The following is a 20,840-nucleotide window of genomic DNA, read 5'->3' as shown; positions in this document are numbered from 1 at the left end:
CCCTACAGGAAAGGGCTTGTTTTGCAAAGCTGACATGATATAGTGGGTCTCAGGAGCTCAGCTATCCACTCCAGCTATGCTCTACTCTGTCTGCAGCCCATGCCAATGTTATGTCATACTGGAGGGGGAAAGGGGAGGGAGCACAGACTTGATCAAAATAAATGACACACAGTCATCAATCCAACCCGCCTGCAGTTTCCCTGAGTCTGCAGGGCCAGGGCCTCTTCTACCTATCACCTGTGCTGGTCTCCCCACAACAGAAGCATCAGGTCCAGCAAGCCGACGGTGGGAAACGAGTTGGGGGTGGCCTGGATTCCTTCCCGAAGCTGCTTCTTTCTGCATCATCCAGGAAGGGGGACTGATATCTCTGATCCTAGTTTCCCTATGTCTAAAAGAAGGAAAACTATTCATCCAGAAAAAAGTGGGGGGACATGATGGGCCATGGGGAGTAGCTGAAGTCAAGCAAGATCAACTCTCAGCCTTTAAAACTGTGCAAAAACAGAGAAGACAGCCAAGGAGAGAAGGCAATCATTTCTCTGACCACAATGACCCACGACGACCCCCTCCCCCATCCGGGAAACTCCCGAGAGTCCAGCTCTGGTCACTTGGACACATACTCATGAGCACACACCCAGACCTACCCATACACAGAGCTGCTTGGAGTCCCACCCGTAGACTATTTCTGGTAGTACTGGGCAGGGTCCTACAAGCAGAGAGGAATAGGAAATCTCAGAGTCAAAGACCCCAAATTAGGAATCCATCGTGTCCTGGGCCCAAGAAGAGGAGGGGTAGGTTACTTGAATTCAGAGGAGAGAGCTGAGACCCCTCCACAAACATGTCACCCCACCCCAATCCAGTGCCCCTCCCCCCCACATACACACACACACACACACACACACACACACTCACACACACACCTCAACAAAGAGGCCTAGGGCCCTGCAAACCTCCAATAAGAAAAAAATACATAGAACACAGAGGAACACTCCACCAAGAAAAGGAAGCTGGCATTCAGAATATAGTAAGGAAATTCTTCCAACATCATCGCCGACCACCCAGAGAGATTTAGGACACCCATCCTATCCTCAGGCTTATCTGTCTCAGCTGACGGGGCAGGGCTGGAATTTAAGGGCCCCAAGTGAGGTGGCAGGTATGGGGACAGAGCTCCAGAGTGCCAGGGCGAGGCTGGACTGCTGATTCACAGATCCATCTCCTGGTTAAACATCTCAAGTTTGTCTCTCTCTTTTTCTTGCAACCTTCTCCACTCCTGACCCCCTCGTTCCCTCTCAGCTCAGAGACCCTGAAGGTCAGCTGGGCTGAGCCAGAAACTCACAAGCCCATCACATCCAAGTACACCCAGGGTGCTTCCTCCAGCCGCTCAGCTCTTACCCGTCTCGTTGGGAGAGTTCATGCCGGCTCTGGGCCCGCAGGAAGCTGGCGTTGGGGGCTAGGACGGGAGGGGGTGGAGCTGCAGTGATGTCAAGAGAGACAGACGATAACAGACAGACGGACGACGGGACGGGAGCCCGGGGCCGCCGTGCCTCTAACGCCCATCCAAGGCCATCCTTCGGGGCGAGGCAGTCAGGCACTCAGAACGGCATCCCTGGGGAGAGATGGAGCAGGATTAGAGGCCCCCAACTCAGGAGTCTGAGAATTGAAGGAGACCTTGGGGAAGAGAAGGAGGAACACCTGCCCAGGAGCACAGAGGTGATCAGCAGAACTGGACCAGAAGCCTCATTTCTTCTCTTCCTAAGTGGTGAGGCTTCCAGTCCCCTGGGATGCAAGCTACACTGGCCATACGCAAACTCTTTCTCAGACGAGGGTCCAGTGTCAGGCAGGGAAACCGTATGGACTCCTAAGGGTACCCAACATGGGACTGGGTGCACACGGGAGAAGAAAGTGCAGGGAGGGTTCTGAACTTGCTTCATGGCAGTGGTAAGATGCAGGGCTGATCTGGTGTTCACAGCAGAAGGTAAGGGAGAAACTGGTATCTCAGCCCTATTAGTCTGGGCTGGGACTCCCAGGGGGAGAGTTATTTTCTCCCTGCTTTCTTATCCTTATGTCACCCCAACTTTGGAAATGTGTATGTACTTCTGTCTTGGTCTTCCCCATTCAAAAACAGGTCAGGGCAAGAGGGTAACTCCCACCACCCACTTCTACTAATAACCCACGCAGCTTCTAAGATTTTGGAAAGGCAGAAGCAGTCCATCTCAGATCCAGTACCCCATGGACTTGGGGTACAGGGCCCAAGTCCTAGGGCTACTGTGTGTGTGGTACACGTTGTGCCCCATGTAAGGAGGCCTGGCCCAGGGAAGTATGAAATCTAGCCCATTATCTGCCTGACATAGGCTGGGTTCACCTAGAACAAGGGACACTTTTTCTCCAGTTTGCACAAAAGTACCAAAAGACCCAGCAACAGTCCTTCCCATTCCAATATACAAATGGAGATGGCCCAGTATTACAGGACCGTGGGTTTGCCACCCTGTCCCCACTCTTCCAGTTCCTCAACCGCACCTCCAGCTCCATAACTAGTCTTCAAGCCTTACACACTACTCATGTTCCCCCTTAGGTCCATCCCTAAACAGCCCACGATCCACCCCAGACATGAGCTCGTTCCATTTCCTTCCAAAGGAAGGCAGGCCCTCCCATACCCAACGAATCAAGGTAGGTGGAAGTGATCAGATGCAGTTGAGATGTTTAAGCCCTAACTCTGCTCCCCAAGCCTCAAACAAGCAATCAGCTCTGCCCCCTGGATAGCCCCGCCTCCCAGCAGGATTAATTCTCAGTAAGCTTTGAATTCTCATCAAGGATTCCCAGGGGTGGGGTTCAACTGGAGCCAGAAGTCACCCATGGTGGAGAAACAAGAACACACATCCCTACATACGTGCTAGGAAGATCTCAAGGACCTAAGCCTGCTGACCCCTGCTCTCACTTACAGGGTTTGGATTCTGTAGCTGGAGGAAGGTGGCCTGGGGGAAGGGGTCCAGGATCAAAGGGGTTGGATTGCTCCCGGCAGGGAAGAGTGTGGGGTAAGAACAAAAGAGACTGCACAGGGCTGGGGCCAAGCTCAGGAATGTTGCAGGTGGGGCTACTGGTGCCCTAGCAGGGCCCTGCCCACATCAGGGCTGGCATCCAATCCTGCTCACGCCCTTTCCCGTGGGCTGGGGAACTCAGGTTCAAAAATTCCCACGATTCCCAACAGCCGGAGTAGCCCAGCCCATCTCCTTAGTGAAAGGCACTCACAAGGAGCAGAAGCCTCAATGGTACAAAACGAGCTCAAGATTGGTCCCTCCATCATCTTCACCTACCCCCCTATCTGTGGGTATTAAGAATGCTGATCCTCACCCACTGGAGAGAAGAGGAAGAGGAGGGGATCTCTGAACCCCAGTGGGTTCAGGACTCAGTTATGCTCCACTTCTCCCCACCATGCAGGACTCAGCGCAACCTCTGTGCCCCCATCCACCTGCAAAGCCCCACAGAGTGTTTGTCAACTCCCTATCAGGCCACCTGAGAGAACAGGAGCTGCCAGCCAGGGCCTCCCTGGGAAACAAAAGAGCATTCAGGGTCTGATCAGGACAGGCATAGATTCTTGTCTGGGATGGGGAGGGGAAAAAGGGCAGCCTGACAGTTAAAATGCGAGCTATTTGTTCCCTCCTCTGCCAGAGAAACACACTGACTATTGGTACGTGAGGGTCTCGGGGGGCAGCCAGGGCCCAGGAGCTATATGGCTCCTGGATGACCCAATACTTGGATGCCAAACCAGTGAGCCCCCAGCACAACTGGGGCTTCCACCTTACCAAGGCCATGTTAAGTAGGCAGACCCCAGGGTCTTGGCCCCCCGCTGCCAACTCTCTCCTCCTATAGAGTTATGACCCTACTCACTGAAGTAGGACAAACCCACCTCCCATTTTCAGCCAGGACAGCAGGTCAAGGGAGAATGAGGGGAAACCGACAACTCATGGCTAAGTCAGGGGAGGTGGGGCAGACACTCTAGCTATCCCACTCATGAGCACTGAAACCTCTGGCAGAGGGTGGGAGGAGAAAGGCAGACAAGTGAGGAAGGCATGGAACAACGTAATGCCCTGAAGGCCACCTGCTCACAAGGTTGCCCGGCAGGTATCTCCAGGTATCTCGCCCCTCAAACAGCTCCCTCCAAATCCCCGCAAACGCCTCCTGGACCTGGACGTCAGCTCGACCACGACCACGCAGTCCCCTTCTCATAGACCAGTTCTGGCCCTGCTAGAGGGAGGCCCAAGTCCTGAGGACCTAGCCGGGGGCCCCCACCCAGGTCATAAGTGCCAGGGCCTGTCCTGGGAAAGCAGCAGTCTGGTCCAAGTCCTGGGAGCCTGAGACTGCTTCACTCTGCCCCCAACAACTCCATCAAAGAGCTACAAGCCCAGACCCTCCCATCCCAAGGCACCAAGTTCCTCTCATCTTGACCCCGCCTGACCAGGCCACAGTAGCTCACTCTCCCCAGTCCCCAGGAGCTTCCCTTGCCTTATGCCTTCTCCAAACTGGCCAACAGAAGGTGAGAAGAGAAGAGTCAAGCACCGTGGCCGACTTGGATGGACAGGCCATAAATTAGGGGAAGGGGGAGGCAACAGAGGAGCTAAAAAGACACCAGGCTGACAAATTCATTTTTGCAATCGGCCCATTTCTGTTTGTCTGCTCACACGCAGCTCCAGGCATCTGCATAAGCCAGATGGAGGAGGCTGCTATTTCTAGAAAAAAAAAAGGAGGGGAGGGGGGAGGGGGAGAAGAGGGGAGGGAGGCAGCGGAGGGTAGAAGACTGGGTCTGTGTTCCCTAAAACCTCAGGCAGGACGATGATACCCCCGCCCAAGCACTACTAGTCAGGGTCCCTATCAAGATGTAAAGGGCTGGGGTGAGATAGGGGCGGGGAAAGAGAAGCAAAGAGAAAGTTTGAATAGCCTAAGTCAGCTACAATAGGCCCCCTCACAGACTGCATCAGGTTTTCATTCATGAGCAAGCGACAGTGCTCCAAAAATGCCAAGAACCGCCCCCCCTCGCTGTCTCTCCCCTACCCCCCCTCCACCAACAGGAGCGCGTCCTCTAGCAGGCTGGCTGAGCCTCATGCCGTGTTCCAGACATCCCTCCTCAAAGGGATGTGAGTAGGAAGAATTAATTATTAAAGAGCAGCTGGTACTTTGGCTCTGACTGCACTCCCTCTAGCTCCTCTCCCGACCCTCCTTGCCCCCCCTTAGCCTGAAGAAACACAAACGACCACCCCCTACTCCAGCCCCAGGCCCCATTTCTAAACACACAGCTAAAATGCTACCCCTAGGGAAGGAAACCAAATCTTTGTCTCTGCAGCTACTTTGTGGGTGGGGCATGCGATACTGCTGCTCCCTGGGCCCCCAAATTACAAGATTCAGCCAAAGAAGGAGGAAATATTGAGGAAGAAGGGGTGGCTGGCACAGAGCTAACACTTCCTCCATCCTTGCCTCAAGGAACTTGCTCCTGATACCTGGTCTCTCTGGCCCCTGGCACACATACAATCCTAGGACAGTGTAGATGCCCAGGGTGGGGGTGTGGACAGGACTCCTCTCTACCTCAGAGAGACCCTTGCCTACCTCGTCAAGGCATAGTACAAATCCAACTCCAAGGAGAGAAAAGGCAAATAGAGGACTCTAGAAAAGGGGCAGGAGGCAAACCAGGCTCCTTTCCCCAAGTCTTGTGTTTGGGGACAGGCCTGGGGGGGGGGGGGGGCTGGGGGGCATAGGCAGAGAGGAGGGAGGGAAGAGGGAAGACTGGAACGAGATGCTTACCTGCCTTCCCCAGCTCAGTTCAGCACCCCCTCGGCCAGCATGAGCTCAGGGCCCCAGTGCCCCGGAGTTGGGAAACTAAGAGTCTCCCTGTTTGCATCCTTTGAACCTAAGAGGAGGCTCAGGGCAGGATGCTGCCCCAGTCTCCAACCCTCCAGGGCAGTCTGACCAGCAGTCCCTCCAGTCAAGACTACTGGACCTCCCATCCCCTGCTTTGTTTTGTTCCTATGGTCTGGCTCCAACCCCCCCACCCGCCACCCGCCAGTTGGGACCTAAAACCTAATCACCACCACCAGCCACCCCCAATCTCCAGAGCTAATCCTAGGTCCCAGGAGCACAGTGGTCACTGCCAGAGTGGTGGGTCTCTTTAGCAATCCCCCCAAAAAGGAACTGCAGCTGCTACACTTCCTCTTAGGGACACTGCATCTCAGAAAGCTAATGCGGGGTGATGAGGTGGTCACCTCCTCCCCCAAAGGGGACCCTCCCCACCTCCTCTCTTCCAGGTCCCCAGACTCCCAGGTTAATTACTTATCACACAACCAGTTCTCATCTTCCACAGGGCCCCAGAGAAGGGTGGGGTGGAGAAGCAGACCTCCCCCCCCAGTCACCAATGCACTGGTAGTGCCCACCGCCTCCATGAGATTTAAACCCAGGATGAAAGATGACGGGCTCCCACCCCAGACAAGAAAAGGAGGGAGCTACATTTCATCTCCTGGCTCTCACCCTCTGGCTTCAGGGTGTCAGACGGGAGAAGAGGGTGGGAACAAACGTAGGAACGCCTCACGGGGGTGGGGGGGGTGAGAATAATGGGGAAGAAAAGTAGGGTGGGCTCCGCAGTGCCCCCTTCTCAAGCACCGAAGTCGAGGACATAAAATCAAGAATACGTCCATAGCTACGGTTAGAAGCGCTGTGGGGTGGCCATCGCGCCCTTCACCTCAGAATACCAAGAAAGGGGTGTCCAGCGAAGAGAGGTCTGCACCGAATCCCGGCATGCGCCGCCGGGGTGGGGACAATCAGAGAGCCCTGGTCCGTCCCCAAGCCATTTAGGGGCGCGGGTCGCGAGAAGGCAGGCCCCTCCCTTACCTGCAGGGGAGGTGCCCCTGCATGGGAGGGGCGGGGACCGGCGCGCGCAGCAAAGCCGAGGCCCCGCTCCCGGGCCCGCGATGCTCCCGCGGGACGCCGGCTGGCACCCGGGCGCCGAGAGGAAGGAAGGGGGCGCGGAGCGCGGCTGGCGCGCGGCAAGCTCACGGGCAGCGAAGGCAGGAGAATCGGGCGCAGCCTCGCGCCCCCGGGGGTCGAGGGGAGACTGGAATCCGGGGTGGTCCAGCGCGCTCACCCCCTGCGGCTCGAGCTCCGGGTTCGCGGGCGGCGGCGGCAGCAGTGGTGGCTACAGCAACGGCAGCGCCTCCTCGACGGCTCCTCCATCTTTGCGGCAGCTCCTCCGGCTCCGCTCGCCGCCGCCACCAACAACAACATTCGGAGACGTCACTCCCGTCACGTGACCTGACCCAGAGCTAAAAATAAACCCAGACCCCCCCCTTCTCGGTTTCAGCCGCCACCAACCCCTCCCCTCCTTCTCGGCCCTCCCCTCCGGGCGGGGCTAGCAGCGCCACCGCGACAGCTTCTTAAAGGGCCCACACCCAGCAGAAGGCTGGGGAGGGGGCGGCTGCGAAAGGATCGGTGCCCAGCGAGTAATGGTGGAAGGAGCTGCAGGGGGCCGGGTCTGGGGGCTGGATGCTGGGGCTCGGCCTTTGAGACGCACGGCTTTTCCTTCCCGCGCTTCCTCGACTTCCTTTTCAAACTGAAGATGGTGCAATCGTTGCCTGCCTAAGTGGCTCCCAACCCCGCCTGCCCGCGGTGGGGGAGGGGAGCCGGGGGTGGATTCCTAGCGGCTGGAGGACCGCCGAGGGAACCCCGCCTGAGGGTCCCCCGGCTGAGGGTCGGTAGCTCTGACAGGCCTCGAACTCGCCGGCTTTGACCCGCACCGCACCGACGCCAGGGAAAGAAAAGCACTGGGAAAGGCCGGTGTGGTTGTAACAGTCCAAAGGCCTTCAAAGGGACAGAACAGGCGCAGGAAAGACTTCCGGTCCCTGACTTTGGTGCCATCCTCCTCCACAACTACCCTTAGAACACAATATGGGTTATTGATGATTAAACCCAGACAGTTTGTCAATGACCCAGCAATTCCACTAAAAAAATTTATTCTAAAGGAATGAACACTGTTCAAAAATGGACGTAGAAAGAAAAAGAGATTGTTTATAATGACATGAAAAGTTGGAAACGATCTAAATACCCATAAGTAAGAGCCCGTCAAATAAACTAGAGTACATCCATTCAGTGGAAAACCATCCAGACATTACAAATGATATAGGTTTATCTTGACCTGGAACGGTCGTCATGATTTATTGTTTTCTTGAAAATCAAGACTCAAACAAGAATTAGGGACTTGTTCCATTGTTGTAAAAAAACAACAACAAAGTAGATCCATATGTCTGAGTATGTATGTGTTTAAAAAAAGCCCAGAAGAATAGATACCAAACCGTTTAGCTTGACTTTCTTCCTTTTTCTATATATCTGAAAATTTGCAATAATCGTGTATTACTTCTTTAATCAGAGGAAGTAAAAACCATGTATGTTTCTGTACTAAATGATAGCGGTTCTTTCTACAAAGTATCTCATGAATCCTCCCACTCAGTTCCATCTCCATTCCTACCCCTCAGTGTAAGTCACTCCCCCCCCACAACAGATCCCCTCCCTGCATCTGTCCCAGCCCTCTCCCAGAACCAGAGAGAGCTGCTTAGAAGACATATCTAATCAGGTGAGGGCTTACAACCTTTCTCATTTTTTCAGTTACTGTTAGGATAAAGACTGAACTCCTTAACTGGCCTAGAAAAGTGATTTTCAAACCTTGGAGTATTTACGAATCACCAGAGGAGCTTGTTAAAAATACTAATTGCTGGACCCCACTCCCAAAGCTTGTATTTCAATGGGGATGAAGCCCAGAAATCTTCGTTATTAATAAGTTCCCCAGGGATTTTGTGGTAGCTAGTCTTCTCCTCACACTTGGGGGTAGGTGGGGAGCCTCCCAGGCTCTCTATCTGATCAGGTCCCTGCTTACCTCACCTCTCCCCTTAGTGGGGGGGTACTTCAGCCACTGAGGCTTCCGTACACATCCTTGAACAGTGTGCTCCTTGCTCTTTAGGGCCTTTGCCCTGACTGATCTTTCTGGAATGCCCCTTTCCTCTGCTCAAATATCATTTCTGAAAAGAGGCCCTCCTTGATCGTCTAATCTAGGGAGGTACCCCTGTTATATATCCTCTCTTTGACCTTGATCACAATTTGTTAATATACGTCTATTTATGGCATAATAGGTTCACGTCCATTTCTCCCTCTAAACGATAAGCTTCCTGAGTGCAACAACCATGCCTCTTTTGCTTACTGCTGCTCTCCTAGCACTCAGCACAGTGTCCTGCCACAAAGAAAGACTCAGTGAATATGTGTTGAATGGAGTGAATGAGTGTTATAAGAGTAAACCAATGTGAGAACTTTCTGAATGGACATTGGACTCTTCTCTGAGCAGAAGGGCCACCCCATAGAGCCAGCCCACGTCACTTCAGTGACAAGGATCCTCCTGCCTTTTTCCCATAATGGTGGTGCCATCATTTATTGTTTACTCTTGCACAACCTTGTGATGTCTCTTGGGGGTTGGGTTGGGTTGGGATTTTGTTTATGAAGAGCTTATGTTTTGTCTCCCCAAACATTTATGAGCCATTTGAAAAAAGAGACAAGATCGCATTTCCTTTTGTCTCCCCAGCATATAGCACATCACCTGGCACACAGTAGGTGCTCAAAAAAGGCTTGGGTCAGGACCTGGCATCAAGAGATTCCAGGCCCTGGCATCAAGAGATTGAAAAAGGCTTCTTGACCAAAAAGGGGAAGAGAGAAATGAGACAAAATAAAGTTTCAGCTGGCTGAGAGATTTCCAACAGAGTCGACAGGTTATCCTGGAGGTTATTCTTATGCATTATACAGGTATCACCTTTTTTAGTTTATGGTGTATTGGAGTGGCTGGAGGGAAGTACCTGAAACTGTTGAGCTATGTTCTAAAGCCTTGATTCCTGAAGACGGTTATGTAATGATATAACGTTTACTGTGTGACTGTGTGATTGTGAGAACTTTGTATCTGATGCTCCTTATATCCAAAGTATGGACAGATGAATGAAAAATATGGATAAAAATGAATAAATAATAATAGGGGAGGAAAAGGATAAAATAAATTGGGTAGATGGAAGCACTAGTGGTCAATGAGAGGGAGGGGGGAGGTGTATGGCATGTATGAGTTTTTTTCTTTTAATTTCTTTTTCTGGAGTGATGCAAATATTTTTTAAAATGACCATGGTGATGAATACACAACTATGTGATGATATTGTGAGACACTGATTGTGTACCATGTATAGAAAGTATGGATGTGAAGATTTTTCTCAATAAAAAAATACAATTGGGGACATGGGAAGACCTTAGAATATCCTCTCTGGGGATCCGGGAACATGGGAAGACGGTCGGTGACTGTCTTAAGGTTTACCTTGGCGAGGCACTTCCCATGTCACAGGTGAGGGACCTGGAGTTCAGAGAAGCTAAGTGACTTGCTCTAAGTCACAGAGTTCATACAAGCAGAACCGGGATCCAAACTTGGGTTTATCCCCCAAACACAAGAAGCACGTGGCTGGAGGAGCAGGCCCTCTTCTCTGGAGGTCTCTGTGGTTATCACCTCTGTCCCTCAGTGACTAAGGGTCCCCGCATTCCCCAAAATTCATCATCTGGAGCCCTGAGGAGCCCTCAGGTAAGTGGGGCTTCATTCTACACACATTTCTTGAGCACCTGTGGTGAGTGCTGGGGCTGTCGAGATGATTCTGCCCTTTCAGAAAAGAGAACTGTCTTTTTGAGACTCTAGGATAGACGGAGACTCCTATCAAGGTTACTCACTATGGAAACAAGAGTCAAGAGGCTGTCTCGTTAACCACTTCCTCAGTTTCCCCAATGCAGAGCGAGACTGTAGATAGGATCTGGAAGCTGATTGCGGAACTTCTGACCCTGAGAACCAGCGGTGAATTTGGCCTCTTGTTAGAAGGAAACAAACCTTGGAGGAGAGCCAGGCATTTAACCTTTGGCCTGCTGGGATGGCAGCACCAATGAACACTGAGAAGGCAGCATTAGGTCTGGAGAGTGGAATGGGGAGTGGTGAACAGCACCATTAGGGACCCTGGGCGTTGCTGCTCCTGTCTGAATGACGAGAAATGTCCTGGCCAGTACTAGGGGCAGGAGATAGAGCAACCTTCTTCCCTACTTGGTGGGCAGTTCTGAACTGACAGCTGACACGGACACCCATCTCCCACATATTCCCTCTCACTTAGGACCTGCATCCTCTAAAAGTAAGCATTGCCTAGGGAACAGACAAGGGCACCCTAGTTCATATTTGTCCTCCTCCCCAAATTCTCACCTAACATTTCTCCCGGGCTGGGAACTTCTAGATCCATGGACTAGGGTTGCAGAGGCACAGGCCAGGGTGGTCTGGCCCACGTTCTGGTCCCTATAGAGCAACTCTGATGGTTCTACCTCCCTCCAAGAGTGTCTGGGGTGGAAATAGTCCAGTTCTCCCTAACTACTCCCTCAAGGAGCGAATAATATATAACAAGGAAGAACTGAGCTGATAAACCTAAGCAATAAGCATTTATTAGAGATTCATCAAAGGAAATGTACATTCTTTAATGCTTTTATCCATTACCAGGGTGTCTTGTACACACGGGCATCTTGTTTGCATTCCGTTCAGTAAGAAGGTATTGAACATTTTGAAAAGTTATGAGGTCAGCAAAATGCTGGGCGCTGTGGGGACTGCCAAAAAATAGAAAAACACTACGGAAGGACAGAAAATCTGGGTCCTGGGGAAAATTCCATCCTTGTGTGCTATTGGATGAGCAGCTTCCTCCAGGCCTTGGTTTCCTCATCTGTGAAACAGGACTTGGACTCCTGTGGGCCCCAATTTAGATGAGACGACGACTGTGACAGCATCCAGCTTCGTGCCCAATTTCAAAGTCTAAGCTGGACTTTCATTCCTTTCAGGAGGCTTTAAGGACCAGTCCTGCCCTCAGGCTGTTTATAAGGCACTCAGGAGCCAGAAGAAATAAGCAGGGCATGGAAGAGAGTTTATTTCATGGCAAACTATCTGTGGCAGTTAGAGTCATTTGTCAACTTGACCAGGTGAAGGTGCCTAGTTACATTGCTGTGGACATGAGCCAATGATACGTGAACCTCATCTGTTGCTCATTACATCTACAGTCGGCTAGGAGGCATGCCTGCTGCAATGAATGATGTTTGATTTAATTGGCTGGTGCTTAAATGAGAGGGGTCAACACAGCACAGCCCACACAGCTCAGCATACCTCATCTCAGCACTTGCAGCTCAGCCCAGGCCTTTGGAGATGAAGAAAGAAAACACCCAGGGGGAAAGTTGTTGGAACCCAGAGGCCTGGAGAGAAGGCCAGCAGAGATCACCCTGAGCCTTCCCACGTAAGAAAGAAACTCAGATGAAAGTTAGCTGCCTTTCCTCTGAAGAACTGATGAAATAAATCCCCTTTTATTAAAAGCCAATCTATCTCTGGTGTGTTGCATTTCGGCAGCTAGCAAACTAGAACACTATCTATGTGCTCTGTGGCACAAAACAAAGGCAAAGTCCTTGAGGACTGAGTTCTGCAGAGAGAAGTGAAAGCTGCCCAGGGAAGAGGGCACCTTGATCTTGCCCAGGCCTCCCAGTGTGACCCTGGACAAGTCCCTTCCTCTCTCTGTCTCTGGGCCTCGGTTTCTTTATCTCCAAGACTGGAGGGTGGGGCTGGATTTCCTTCCTTCCAGCTGGAGACATTTCTGGATGGTCCAATGAGGTGAGGTTGAGAAGGAAGGGTGGAAAAAAAATTCCTCTTCCCATCACCTTCTCCTCCCCGCAAAGACTTCTCTGGGGTTGGGGGGAGATGGAAACAGTTTTCAGACCAGCATCCAGCACAGAGTCAGGCTTGACTATTTACATTTTGGGGAGAGAGCACCAGACAAGGCCTTGGGCAAAGGCATCCCCTGGGCCTCAGTTCCCTCATCCTTAAAATGGCCTCATTGGATGGATGACTGCCAAGGGACTTTTCCAGCTCTGCCAGCTAACAATTTTTGAATTGTAACTAAAAAAAAAGATTCCAAAACCAAAACAAGGAAGGCCTGTGGGTGGAGGTGAGGGTCTTTCATTCTTCCTCACCTGAGAAACTTACTTGGTCTTAATACCCTCTGTTCCCTCCCAGTCTCCCCACCTCCTGCCTTCCTGGCCTGGAGCTTAGGAGTAGGTCACTGTCACTTCACTCAGCAATAACCAACCCTGGGGAAAGCCACTATTGTGGCTCCCAGGATGAGCTGTGAATTTGTTTAAAAATAAAGACTATTCTGGATACAGCTGTCACCATTTGTCATGGCGCCAAAAACTAAGATTATATAATGTGTGTGTGTGTGTGTGTGTGTGTGTGTGTGTGTGTATGGGGGCAGGGGGCAGAGAAAAGCTGCCAGTCCCTTGGTCTGTAGATTCCACATTGACCTAGAGCCTCCCTTAGCAGTCACTTACCTGCCAAAGGACAGCAGGTGACCAGAAGGCCTGGGGTAGAGTTGGGATCCCAGGACAAGCGTCTCAGGCCAGCTCTCCCCACCACCCTGGAGTGACCCATACCTAGCACTTTGATCCTCCAGCAACAAGAAGAGCAGAAGGTCCGAGGGGATGGCTGAGAAGGAAGTCTATCCTCTCCCCCTCCTTCCTCCTGGGACCTGGAACTGAGGCCCAGGTTTCCCAGGTTTCCTGGGCTGGACGGGAGTTCCAGATAGCTAAGGAGTCAAGGCCATGTGACCACAACAGTGCAAATGACAGCCGTGGCCAGTCACATCCCACATGTCTGTAGGTTCTTCAGAGTGTCTTCTCTGGGTGGAGCATGCATGTTGGGGAGGGGACAGAGGGTGCAAGCATGTCTGCCCTCTGGGGAGCTTTCCTGTGGAAACAGATATAGCCAGTCACAAGCGACCCCATGGTGCAGTGGGGAGAACAGATATGTCCTGGGAGATGTAGGGCAGCTCTGCCTGTAGGAACTCAAACCACTTCCTCTCTGTGATTGGAGGGTGTATTAGTTAGGGTTCTCTAGAGAAACAGAATCAACAGGGAACACTCGCAAATATAAAATTTATAAAAGCGTCTCACCTGACCACGGGAATGCAGAGTCCAAAATCCACAGGGCAGGCCGTGAAGCCAGTGACTCCGATGGAGGGTCTGGACGAACTCCACAAGAGAGGCTCGCCAGCCGAAGCAGGAATAGAACTGTCTCTTCTGAATCCTCCTTAAAAGGCTTCCTGTGATTAGATTAAGCATCACTGGTTGCAGAAGACACTCCCCTTTGGCTGATTACAAATGGAATTAGCTGTGGATGCAGCTGATGTGATCATGATCCAATTCTATGAAATGTCCTCATTGCAACAGACAGGCCAGCACTTGCCCAACCAGACAAACAGGTACCACAACTTGGCCAAGTTGACACATGAACTTGACCATGACAGAAGAGTATACCCTGTAATTCTGAAAGACCCTGTTGGCCCTGAGGTCTATGAAACGATAGGAAACAAGACAAGAGTGGACTTACATGCTACATGGAGTGGCATGCACTACTGGCATGCAAACTGGCCCAAGCATCTCCTTCCAGCCAACAGTCTCTGATTAACTACATACATTTTCTTCCTTCCTCCCTCCTCCCTCCTTCCCTTCCTCTCTCCCCTCTCCCCCTCCCCCTCCCTCCTTCTCTCTCTCTTTGTTCCTTCCTTCCTTTCTCTCTCTCTGTCTTTTTATCTTCCTTTGTTTCTTTTAAATTTTATTGTGGCAATGCAAATGTTGGCAAGGATGCAGAGAAATAGGAACACTTGTACGTAGTTTGTGGGAATGTCAAATGGTGCAGCCACTATAGAACAATTTGGCAGTTCCTCAAGAAGTTAAACATAGAATTACTCTATGACCTAGTGTTTTGGTTTGCTAAAGCTGCAGAAATGCAATATACCAAAAATGGGTTGGCTTTTTCAATGGGAATTTATGAACTTACAAGTTACAATTCTAAGGCCATGGAAATGTCTAAATTAAGGCAACAAGAAGAAGATACTTTCATTGAAGAAAGGTCAGTGGCATCTGGGGTTCTTCTGTCACATGGGAAGACACATGGCGATGTCTGCTTGTCCTTCTTTCTAAAATGTCTCTGGGCTTTGGTGGGTCCTTGCTTGTTTCTCCTGGGGCATTTCTGTCTCTTCTCTTTCCATGAGCTCTCTTAAAGGACTCCAGCAAAGGATTAAGACCCGCTTTGATTGGGCTGGGCCACATCTCCATGGAAACAACCTAAGCAAAAATTCCCACCCACAGTAGGTCTATACCCACAGGATGGATTAAAAGAACGGACTTTTCTGAGGTTCATAACACATTCAGACCAGCACCCTCCACCCTCTAGACCTCAAAAAGATATGTTCTTTCCATATGCAAAATACATTCATTCCATCACGATATTACAGATTTGTTAATCTGGCAACCATAGTCTGCCACTGAATTGTACATTTGAACATGGTGTGGGGACTAGAATGAACATTTGCACACTGGTGTTTCTGGCGGCAGTGTTCATGATCCACAATGGGTGGAGGTGGCCTAAGGGTACAACAACTGAGGAATGGAAGGGGGAACTATGGTGTATACATACAGTGGACGACTGAGCAGCTGCAGGAAGGGATGAAGTTGTGAGGCATGCAACTAGGGGTATGAACCTTAAGGACTATGGTGAACGAAATGTCAGCACAAAAACACAAATATCATCATGCCTCAATCATATGGACTAACTGTAATATAAAAACTTGGTGAACTGAAGTAGAGAACATGGGTTATCAGGTTGCTGCCTATTGTAAAGGGTCCTAGAGTGTAAATTCTTACAGCTGTCACATGTATTCAGGCGGTGTAACTGTAAATTCTAAATTCTGAGGTACTGAGCTGTGTGCATATAACCTGGTCATTCCCAGAAACTTTGGGTCCTTATGTGACATCTGGGACTCAGAGTTAGAGCTCTGAAGCTATGAAGGTCAGCAGCACCCTAAACAGCAATTGTTTAAAAAGCTGAAAAAGTGATCAGACTTTGAGCAGAGATCTGGATAGGACTAAGGTATATCAGAATGCAGGGTAAAGGATGATATCGTCCATATATATATAATAATTATTATTATTATTATTTTGCATGGGCAGGTACCGGGAAGTGAACCCAGGTCTCTGGCATCGCAGGCAAGAACTCTGCCTCCTGAGCCACCGTGACCCTGATATCTTCCATATTTTAAAACATCAACTTCTGTGTGAGATTAAAGGGAGAGATACTTATTTTGTACAAAATTAATATTTTGGTTGGTGCATTTCCTAATTCAACTTGTATGGCCAGTTTAGTTGAACACAATAATCTTGTGTTGGAATCTTTTTTTGATCTTTACATATTTTTTATTTAAGAAAACAAACAATATACTTAGAATCACCAACAATGGATAGCTTAGTTAGCTTAGTCATAGGCATATTTAAATAAAGTATCCATATAATCATTATAAAGCCTGTATTTGCGCAGTAAGTTTCACAAACCAATTTAAAAATAAGACAAGGGAAAAAATCCACATATTCAGATAGCAAAGTTCTTAAATTCTAAGTATTAAAAACTTAGATACCATTTGATCAGCATCAAAACTGTGAATGTTCTCAATATATCAAGTAGAAAGTTCTTTAAAATATCTGCATCACTATAGTAATGACCTATGTTACTAAGTATTTTCCTTATTTCAGGAAAATATAAAGACAAAAATATTTTTACAATTAACATATAGAAATCTTAACCACCTAAAATTGATATCTTAGTTAGCTTATCCATAGGCATATTAAAATATGTTTCATAAACCAATTTAAAATTAAAGCTAGGAAGGAAAAAATCTATAAATACAGATATCAGTATTACTTGAATTCTAAATATTAAATAGTATCTTAAATAACATTTGGTTAACTACCAAAACTGTGTGCACTCTCAAAATATCAAGTAAAAAGTTATTACAAATATCAACTTTGCTATGGTAGGGAATTTATTTTATCTAACATTACTATAACAGCCTATAGTTGTTTTTTTTAACCGTTTTTTAGTTGTAAAATATAACATATATATACAAGGAAAAGAAAAAAAAAGCAAGAATTTTCAAAGCACACTTCAACAAGCAGCTACAGAACAGTTCCCAGAAGTACATGAAATCTTGAACAGGGTGAGATTTTGTTGGCTTTGTCCAGGTTAGGGTGATACTCCAATATATCCCAAAGTGATTTGAGCAATGAATAAAGAAGTACTTACAAAGTCCCCTTGGGGGACTAGGGACAAAGGAGGAAATATTCAACTTCCCCATTTGGAGAATTTCTGATATACTTGCAACTAGTGGGGACAACCAAATCAATAAGCCATGTCCTCAACCTTGGGTTTCGCCCCTATGAAATTTATTCCTGCAAAGGATAAGCTAACATACTTAAAATTAGGCCTAAAAGTCACCCCAGAGAACCTCTTTCGTTACTCAGATGTGGCCTCTCTCTAAGCCAACTCAGCAGGTGAGCTCACTACCCTCCCCCTGATGTGGGACATGACTCCCAAGGGTATAAATCTCCCTGGCAACATGGGACTGAACTCCTGGATTGAGAAAGCCTTCTTGACCAAAAGGGGGAAGAGAGAAATGAGACAAAGTTTCAGTGACTGAGAGATTTCAGAGTGGAGAGGTTATCCTGAAGATTATCCTTATGCATTATATAGATATCCCTTTTTTAATTTATGGTGTATTGGAGTGGTTGGAGGGAAGTACCTGAAACTGTTGAGCTGTGTTCCAGTAGCCTTGATTCTTCAAACATAAAGGTATAATGTTTACAATGTGACTGTGGGATTGTGAAAACCTTGTGTCTGTTGCTCCTTTTATCCAGGGTAAGGACAAATGAGTAAAACTATATGGATAAAGAATAAATAAATAATAGGGGGGACAAAGGGTATAATTAATTAATTTTTTTCTCCTTTTTATTTCTTTTTCTGGAGTGATGCAAATGTTTTAAAAACAGGCCATTGTGATGAATACAGAACTACGTGATGATATTGTGAGCCATGGATTCTACACCATGTATGGAATGTATGCATATGAAGATTTATCAGTACAAATATATTTTTAAAAAAGATGTGTACTGGCACCTCATAAAAAAATGGACAGCAAACTTGCTAAGCTATTTGAGTTCAGATGTAGAAAGAAAACAACCCATATGTTAATTCTTGAACACATTAATAATTTGCCTTGAGTTCAAGGCCCATGGTTTTCTATTAGCCTGAATCGAATCACTTTGGACTGCTGCTTCTTTCAAATTCTTGAATCTCTTAATTTTAGGCTTCATATTTTGTGTTACTTACAGGATTAATTTTTATCAGATTTCGTATTCTTCTTCAGTTGTTGTTGTTAGTATTATATTCCAAAACCCCTTGTATTGGCTAGTGTTCTCTTGAGAAACAGAATCAGCAGGAGATATCCATAGGTATAAAATGTATAAAAGTGTCTCATGTAACCGTGGGAATGTAGAGTCCAAGGTTTGCAGGGCAGGCTGCAAGCTGGTGACTCCAATGAAGGTCCTCAACGAACTCTAAGGAGAGACCGGCCAGGCAACCATGGAAATGTAAGGGTTCAGGGTCCGTAGGGCAGGCTGTGAAGCTGGCAACTCCAATGAAGGGTCTGGACGAACTCCACAGGAGAGGCTGGCTGGCTGAAGCAGGAAGAGTGACTGTCTCTTCTGAATCTTCCTTAAAAGCCTTCCAGTGATTAGATTAAGTGTCATGCATGGCAGAAGACACTCCCCTTAGTTGACTACAAATACAATCAGCTGTGGGTGCAGAAAACGTAATCATGATTTAAGTCCATGAAATGTCCTCATAGCCACAGACAGGCCAGCACTTGCCTGACCAGATGACTGGGCACCACTGCTTAGCCAAGTTGGCACATGAACCTGACCATGAACCCTCTAGTATGAAAGCTCCATGAAGAGGGAACTTTCCTGTATTTTTTACTTCTGTATCCATAGCACTGGTATGTGCTACTAACACATAGTAGAGTCCCATAAAATATTATTGAATGATTTCTTGAAATAACAAATAAATGCATAAAAATTTTTAAAAAGTGATAGGCTCTTATTGTAGAAATTCAGGGGAAAAAAACATAGAGCATGAAGAACAAAATCAAATCACTCCTAAATCCATAATCCAGTGGGACTATTCTTAATAATTGGCAAATACTTTTCTTTTTTTTCTCTATGCTCACATATTTTAATAAAAATGAAAACATTGCCATGGCATGAAATTTTCCACACATCATTTTTAGTGGTTGTATAGTATTCTATTGTGTTGTTTTTTTTCCCCATAGCTTTGTTTCTTCTTTCAAACCACCCTTTTAAAAAATTCAATCCCTTTTTGGTGGACATTTGGGTTGTTTCAATTCTTCATGTTCTAAATACTGCTGTGATGCACGTTTTTATGGCTAAATGTTTGCATGCATCATTTGCTATTTTCCTAGGTTAAATTCTTAGACGTGACGCTGCTTTGTCAAAGCGTTTAGACCTTTTGTTTAAAGCTTTTTAATGATATTTTCTGATACAGCCAGGGACACCACCATCAGACCCAGGCGTCCAAGACAAAAACCTCAAGAAATATTTGGTCCAAAAGAAAAAGGCTGACTGATGCCAGAGGGGGTGGGAGTGGGGGGCAGAGGAGAAGCCACCATGTCCTACAGATATTTTGTGGGACTTCCCTGGAAGCCAGAGGAATCTTCTTGCCCATCCCCATCCCTCCTCACCATCAGCTACAGGTGCTCCATGCAGCCCTCTTTCCTGCCACCTCCATGTTTGTCTAGATGCTGTTCCATGAAGCTGATAGTAGCTCTCTGGGATCCAGCAAGCTGCAACCTGCTCTGCCCTTGCCCCACCCCTGACAACCCCAAGTGGGTCAGGCTGGCTTCCAAAAGCCCGACTCTGACATCCCACCAGGAGGTTCAGCCTCCCTACCCCGAACCCCCAGGTCTGGAGGAGAATGGACTGGGATAGGCTTGGCAAGGCGGGTGTTGAACTGGGGGCGTTGAGTTGCTGGCTGTCTCCGTCCTCTGGGAGATCGGGGAGGGGGGGGGATGACTCACTAGCCACCGAGGGAAGAGAGGGCTGGGGGATGAATGGATTGCAAACGAGAGGGAGGGGCTGAGCAGAGGAGCTCGCGCGCCTTGATTCGCTGGTGTCAGTTTCTTCAACAACATCTGCAGTGCGTGGGGTTGAGCGAGCCCACTGGGGGGCTGGGGGCTGGGAGCTGACGTTTGCTTCCCGCCCGCTGGGCCGGCCAGGAGCAGTTCACGAATGACTCATCTCATTGTGGGGCTGATTCACAGCTCCGCTGGGGACCTGGGGAGGGGGAGGGGGCGACGGCAGCAGCCCCCTATGTACGTCTCACCCGCGCACACACACGCATACACGCGCACGCGGGGCTCCAGCGAGTCTATTTACATCCCGAGGTCGGGACCTGCTGGGGAGGCTTTCCGTGGTCAAGAGGGACGGGGATTCACGCCGCCTGATGTGGGGAGAGCAAGTTTGAAGTGTCTTTCTAAAGTGTACCTGTGGCTATTTAAATTTAAATTGTTTAGATAACATTAAAACTTTACTTCCTTAGTCGCTCTAGCCACATTTTAACTGCTCAGTAGCCCCATGTGGCTGGAGGCTACTCTGTTGGACAGTACAAATATAGAATATTTACAACAACGCAGTTTTACTGGACAACGTTGGTCTACACACTTGCTGGCTACGCGATAACTCAAACTCCACCGCCTTTGCCCCCCCCAGGCACACGCAAATCCACACCTACAGACCCGGCCCCGCCCCCGCCCCCAAAGACACCGTCCTCCCCA

At 48.8% G+C, this 20,840-nt stretch overlaps 1 protein-coding gene across 12 annotated transcripts in view; it reads right to left on the bottom strand.

The window, feature by feature from the left end:
• The window catches only part of HDAC5 (histone deacetylase 5), a 34,465-nt gene extending 27,174 nt beyond the window's left edge, over positions 1 to 7,291 (bottom strand). For 4 of the 12 annotated variants that reach the window (XM_077164214.1, XM_077164216.1, XM_077164218.1 and 1 more), the window contains exons 1-2: positions 7,121 to 7,290; positions 1,390 to 1,603 (exon numbers count right to left, since the gene is read on the bottom strand). In XM_077164214.1, coding sequence (XP_077020329.1) covers positions 1,390 to 1,411 — 22 coding nt within the window. In that variant the 5' untranslated portion in view covers positions 1,412 to 1,603; positions 7,121 to 7,290. Of the gene's footprint in view, positions 1 to 641; positions 704 to 1,389; positions 1,604 to 7,120 lie in introns of those variants that run through there. The other 8 variants (XM_077164208.1, XM_077164213.1, XM_077164209.1 and 5 more) reach the window with 5 other exon arrangements.
• Positions 7,292 to 20,840: the final 13,549 nt, after the last annotated feature.

Source organism: Tamandua tetradactyla, chromosome 6 (assembly GCF_023851605.1).
Source record: "Tamandua tetradactyla isolate mTamTet1 chromosome 6, mTamTet1.pri, whole genome shotgun sequence".
Classification (NCBI taxonomy): Eukaryota; Metazoa; Chordata; class Mammalia; order Pilosa; family Myrmecophagidae; genus Tamandua; species Tamandua tetradactyla.
The sequence above is the reverse complement of the archived record's forward strand: the minus strand, read 5'-3'. Positions and strand labels throughout refer to the sequence as shown.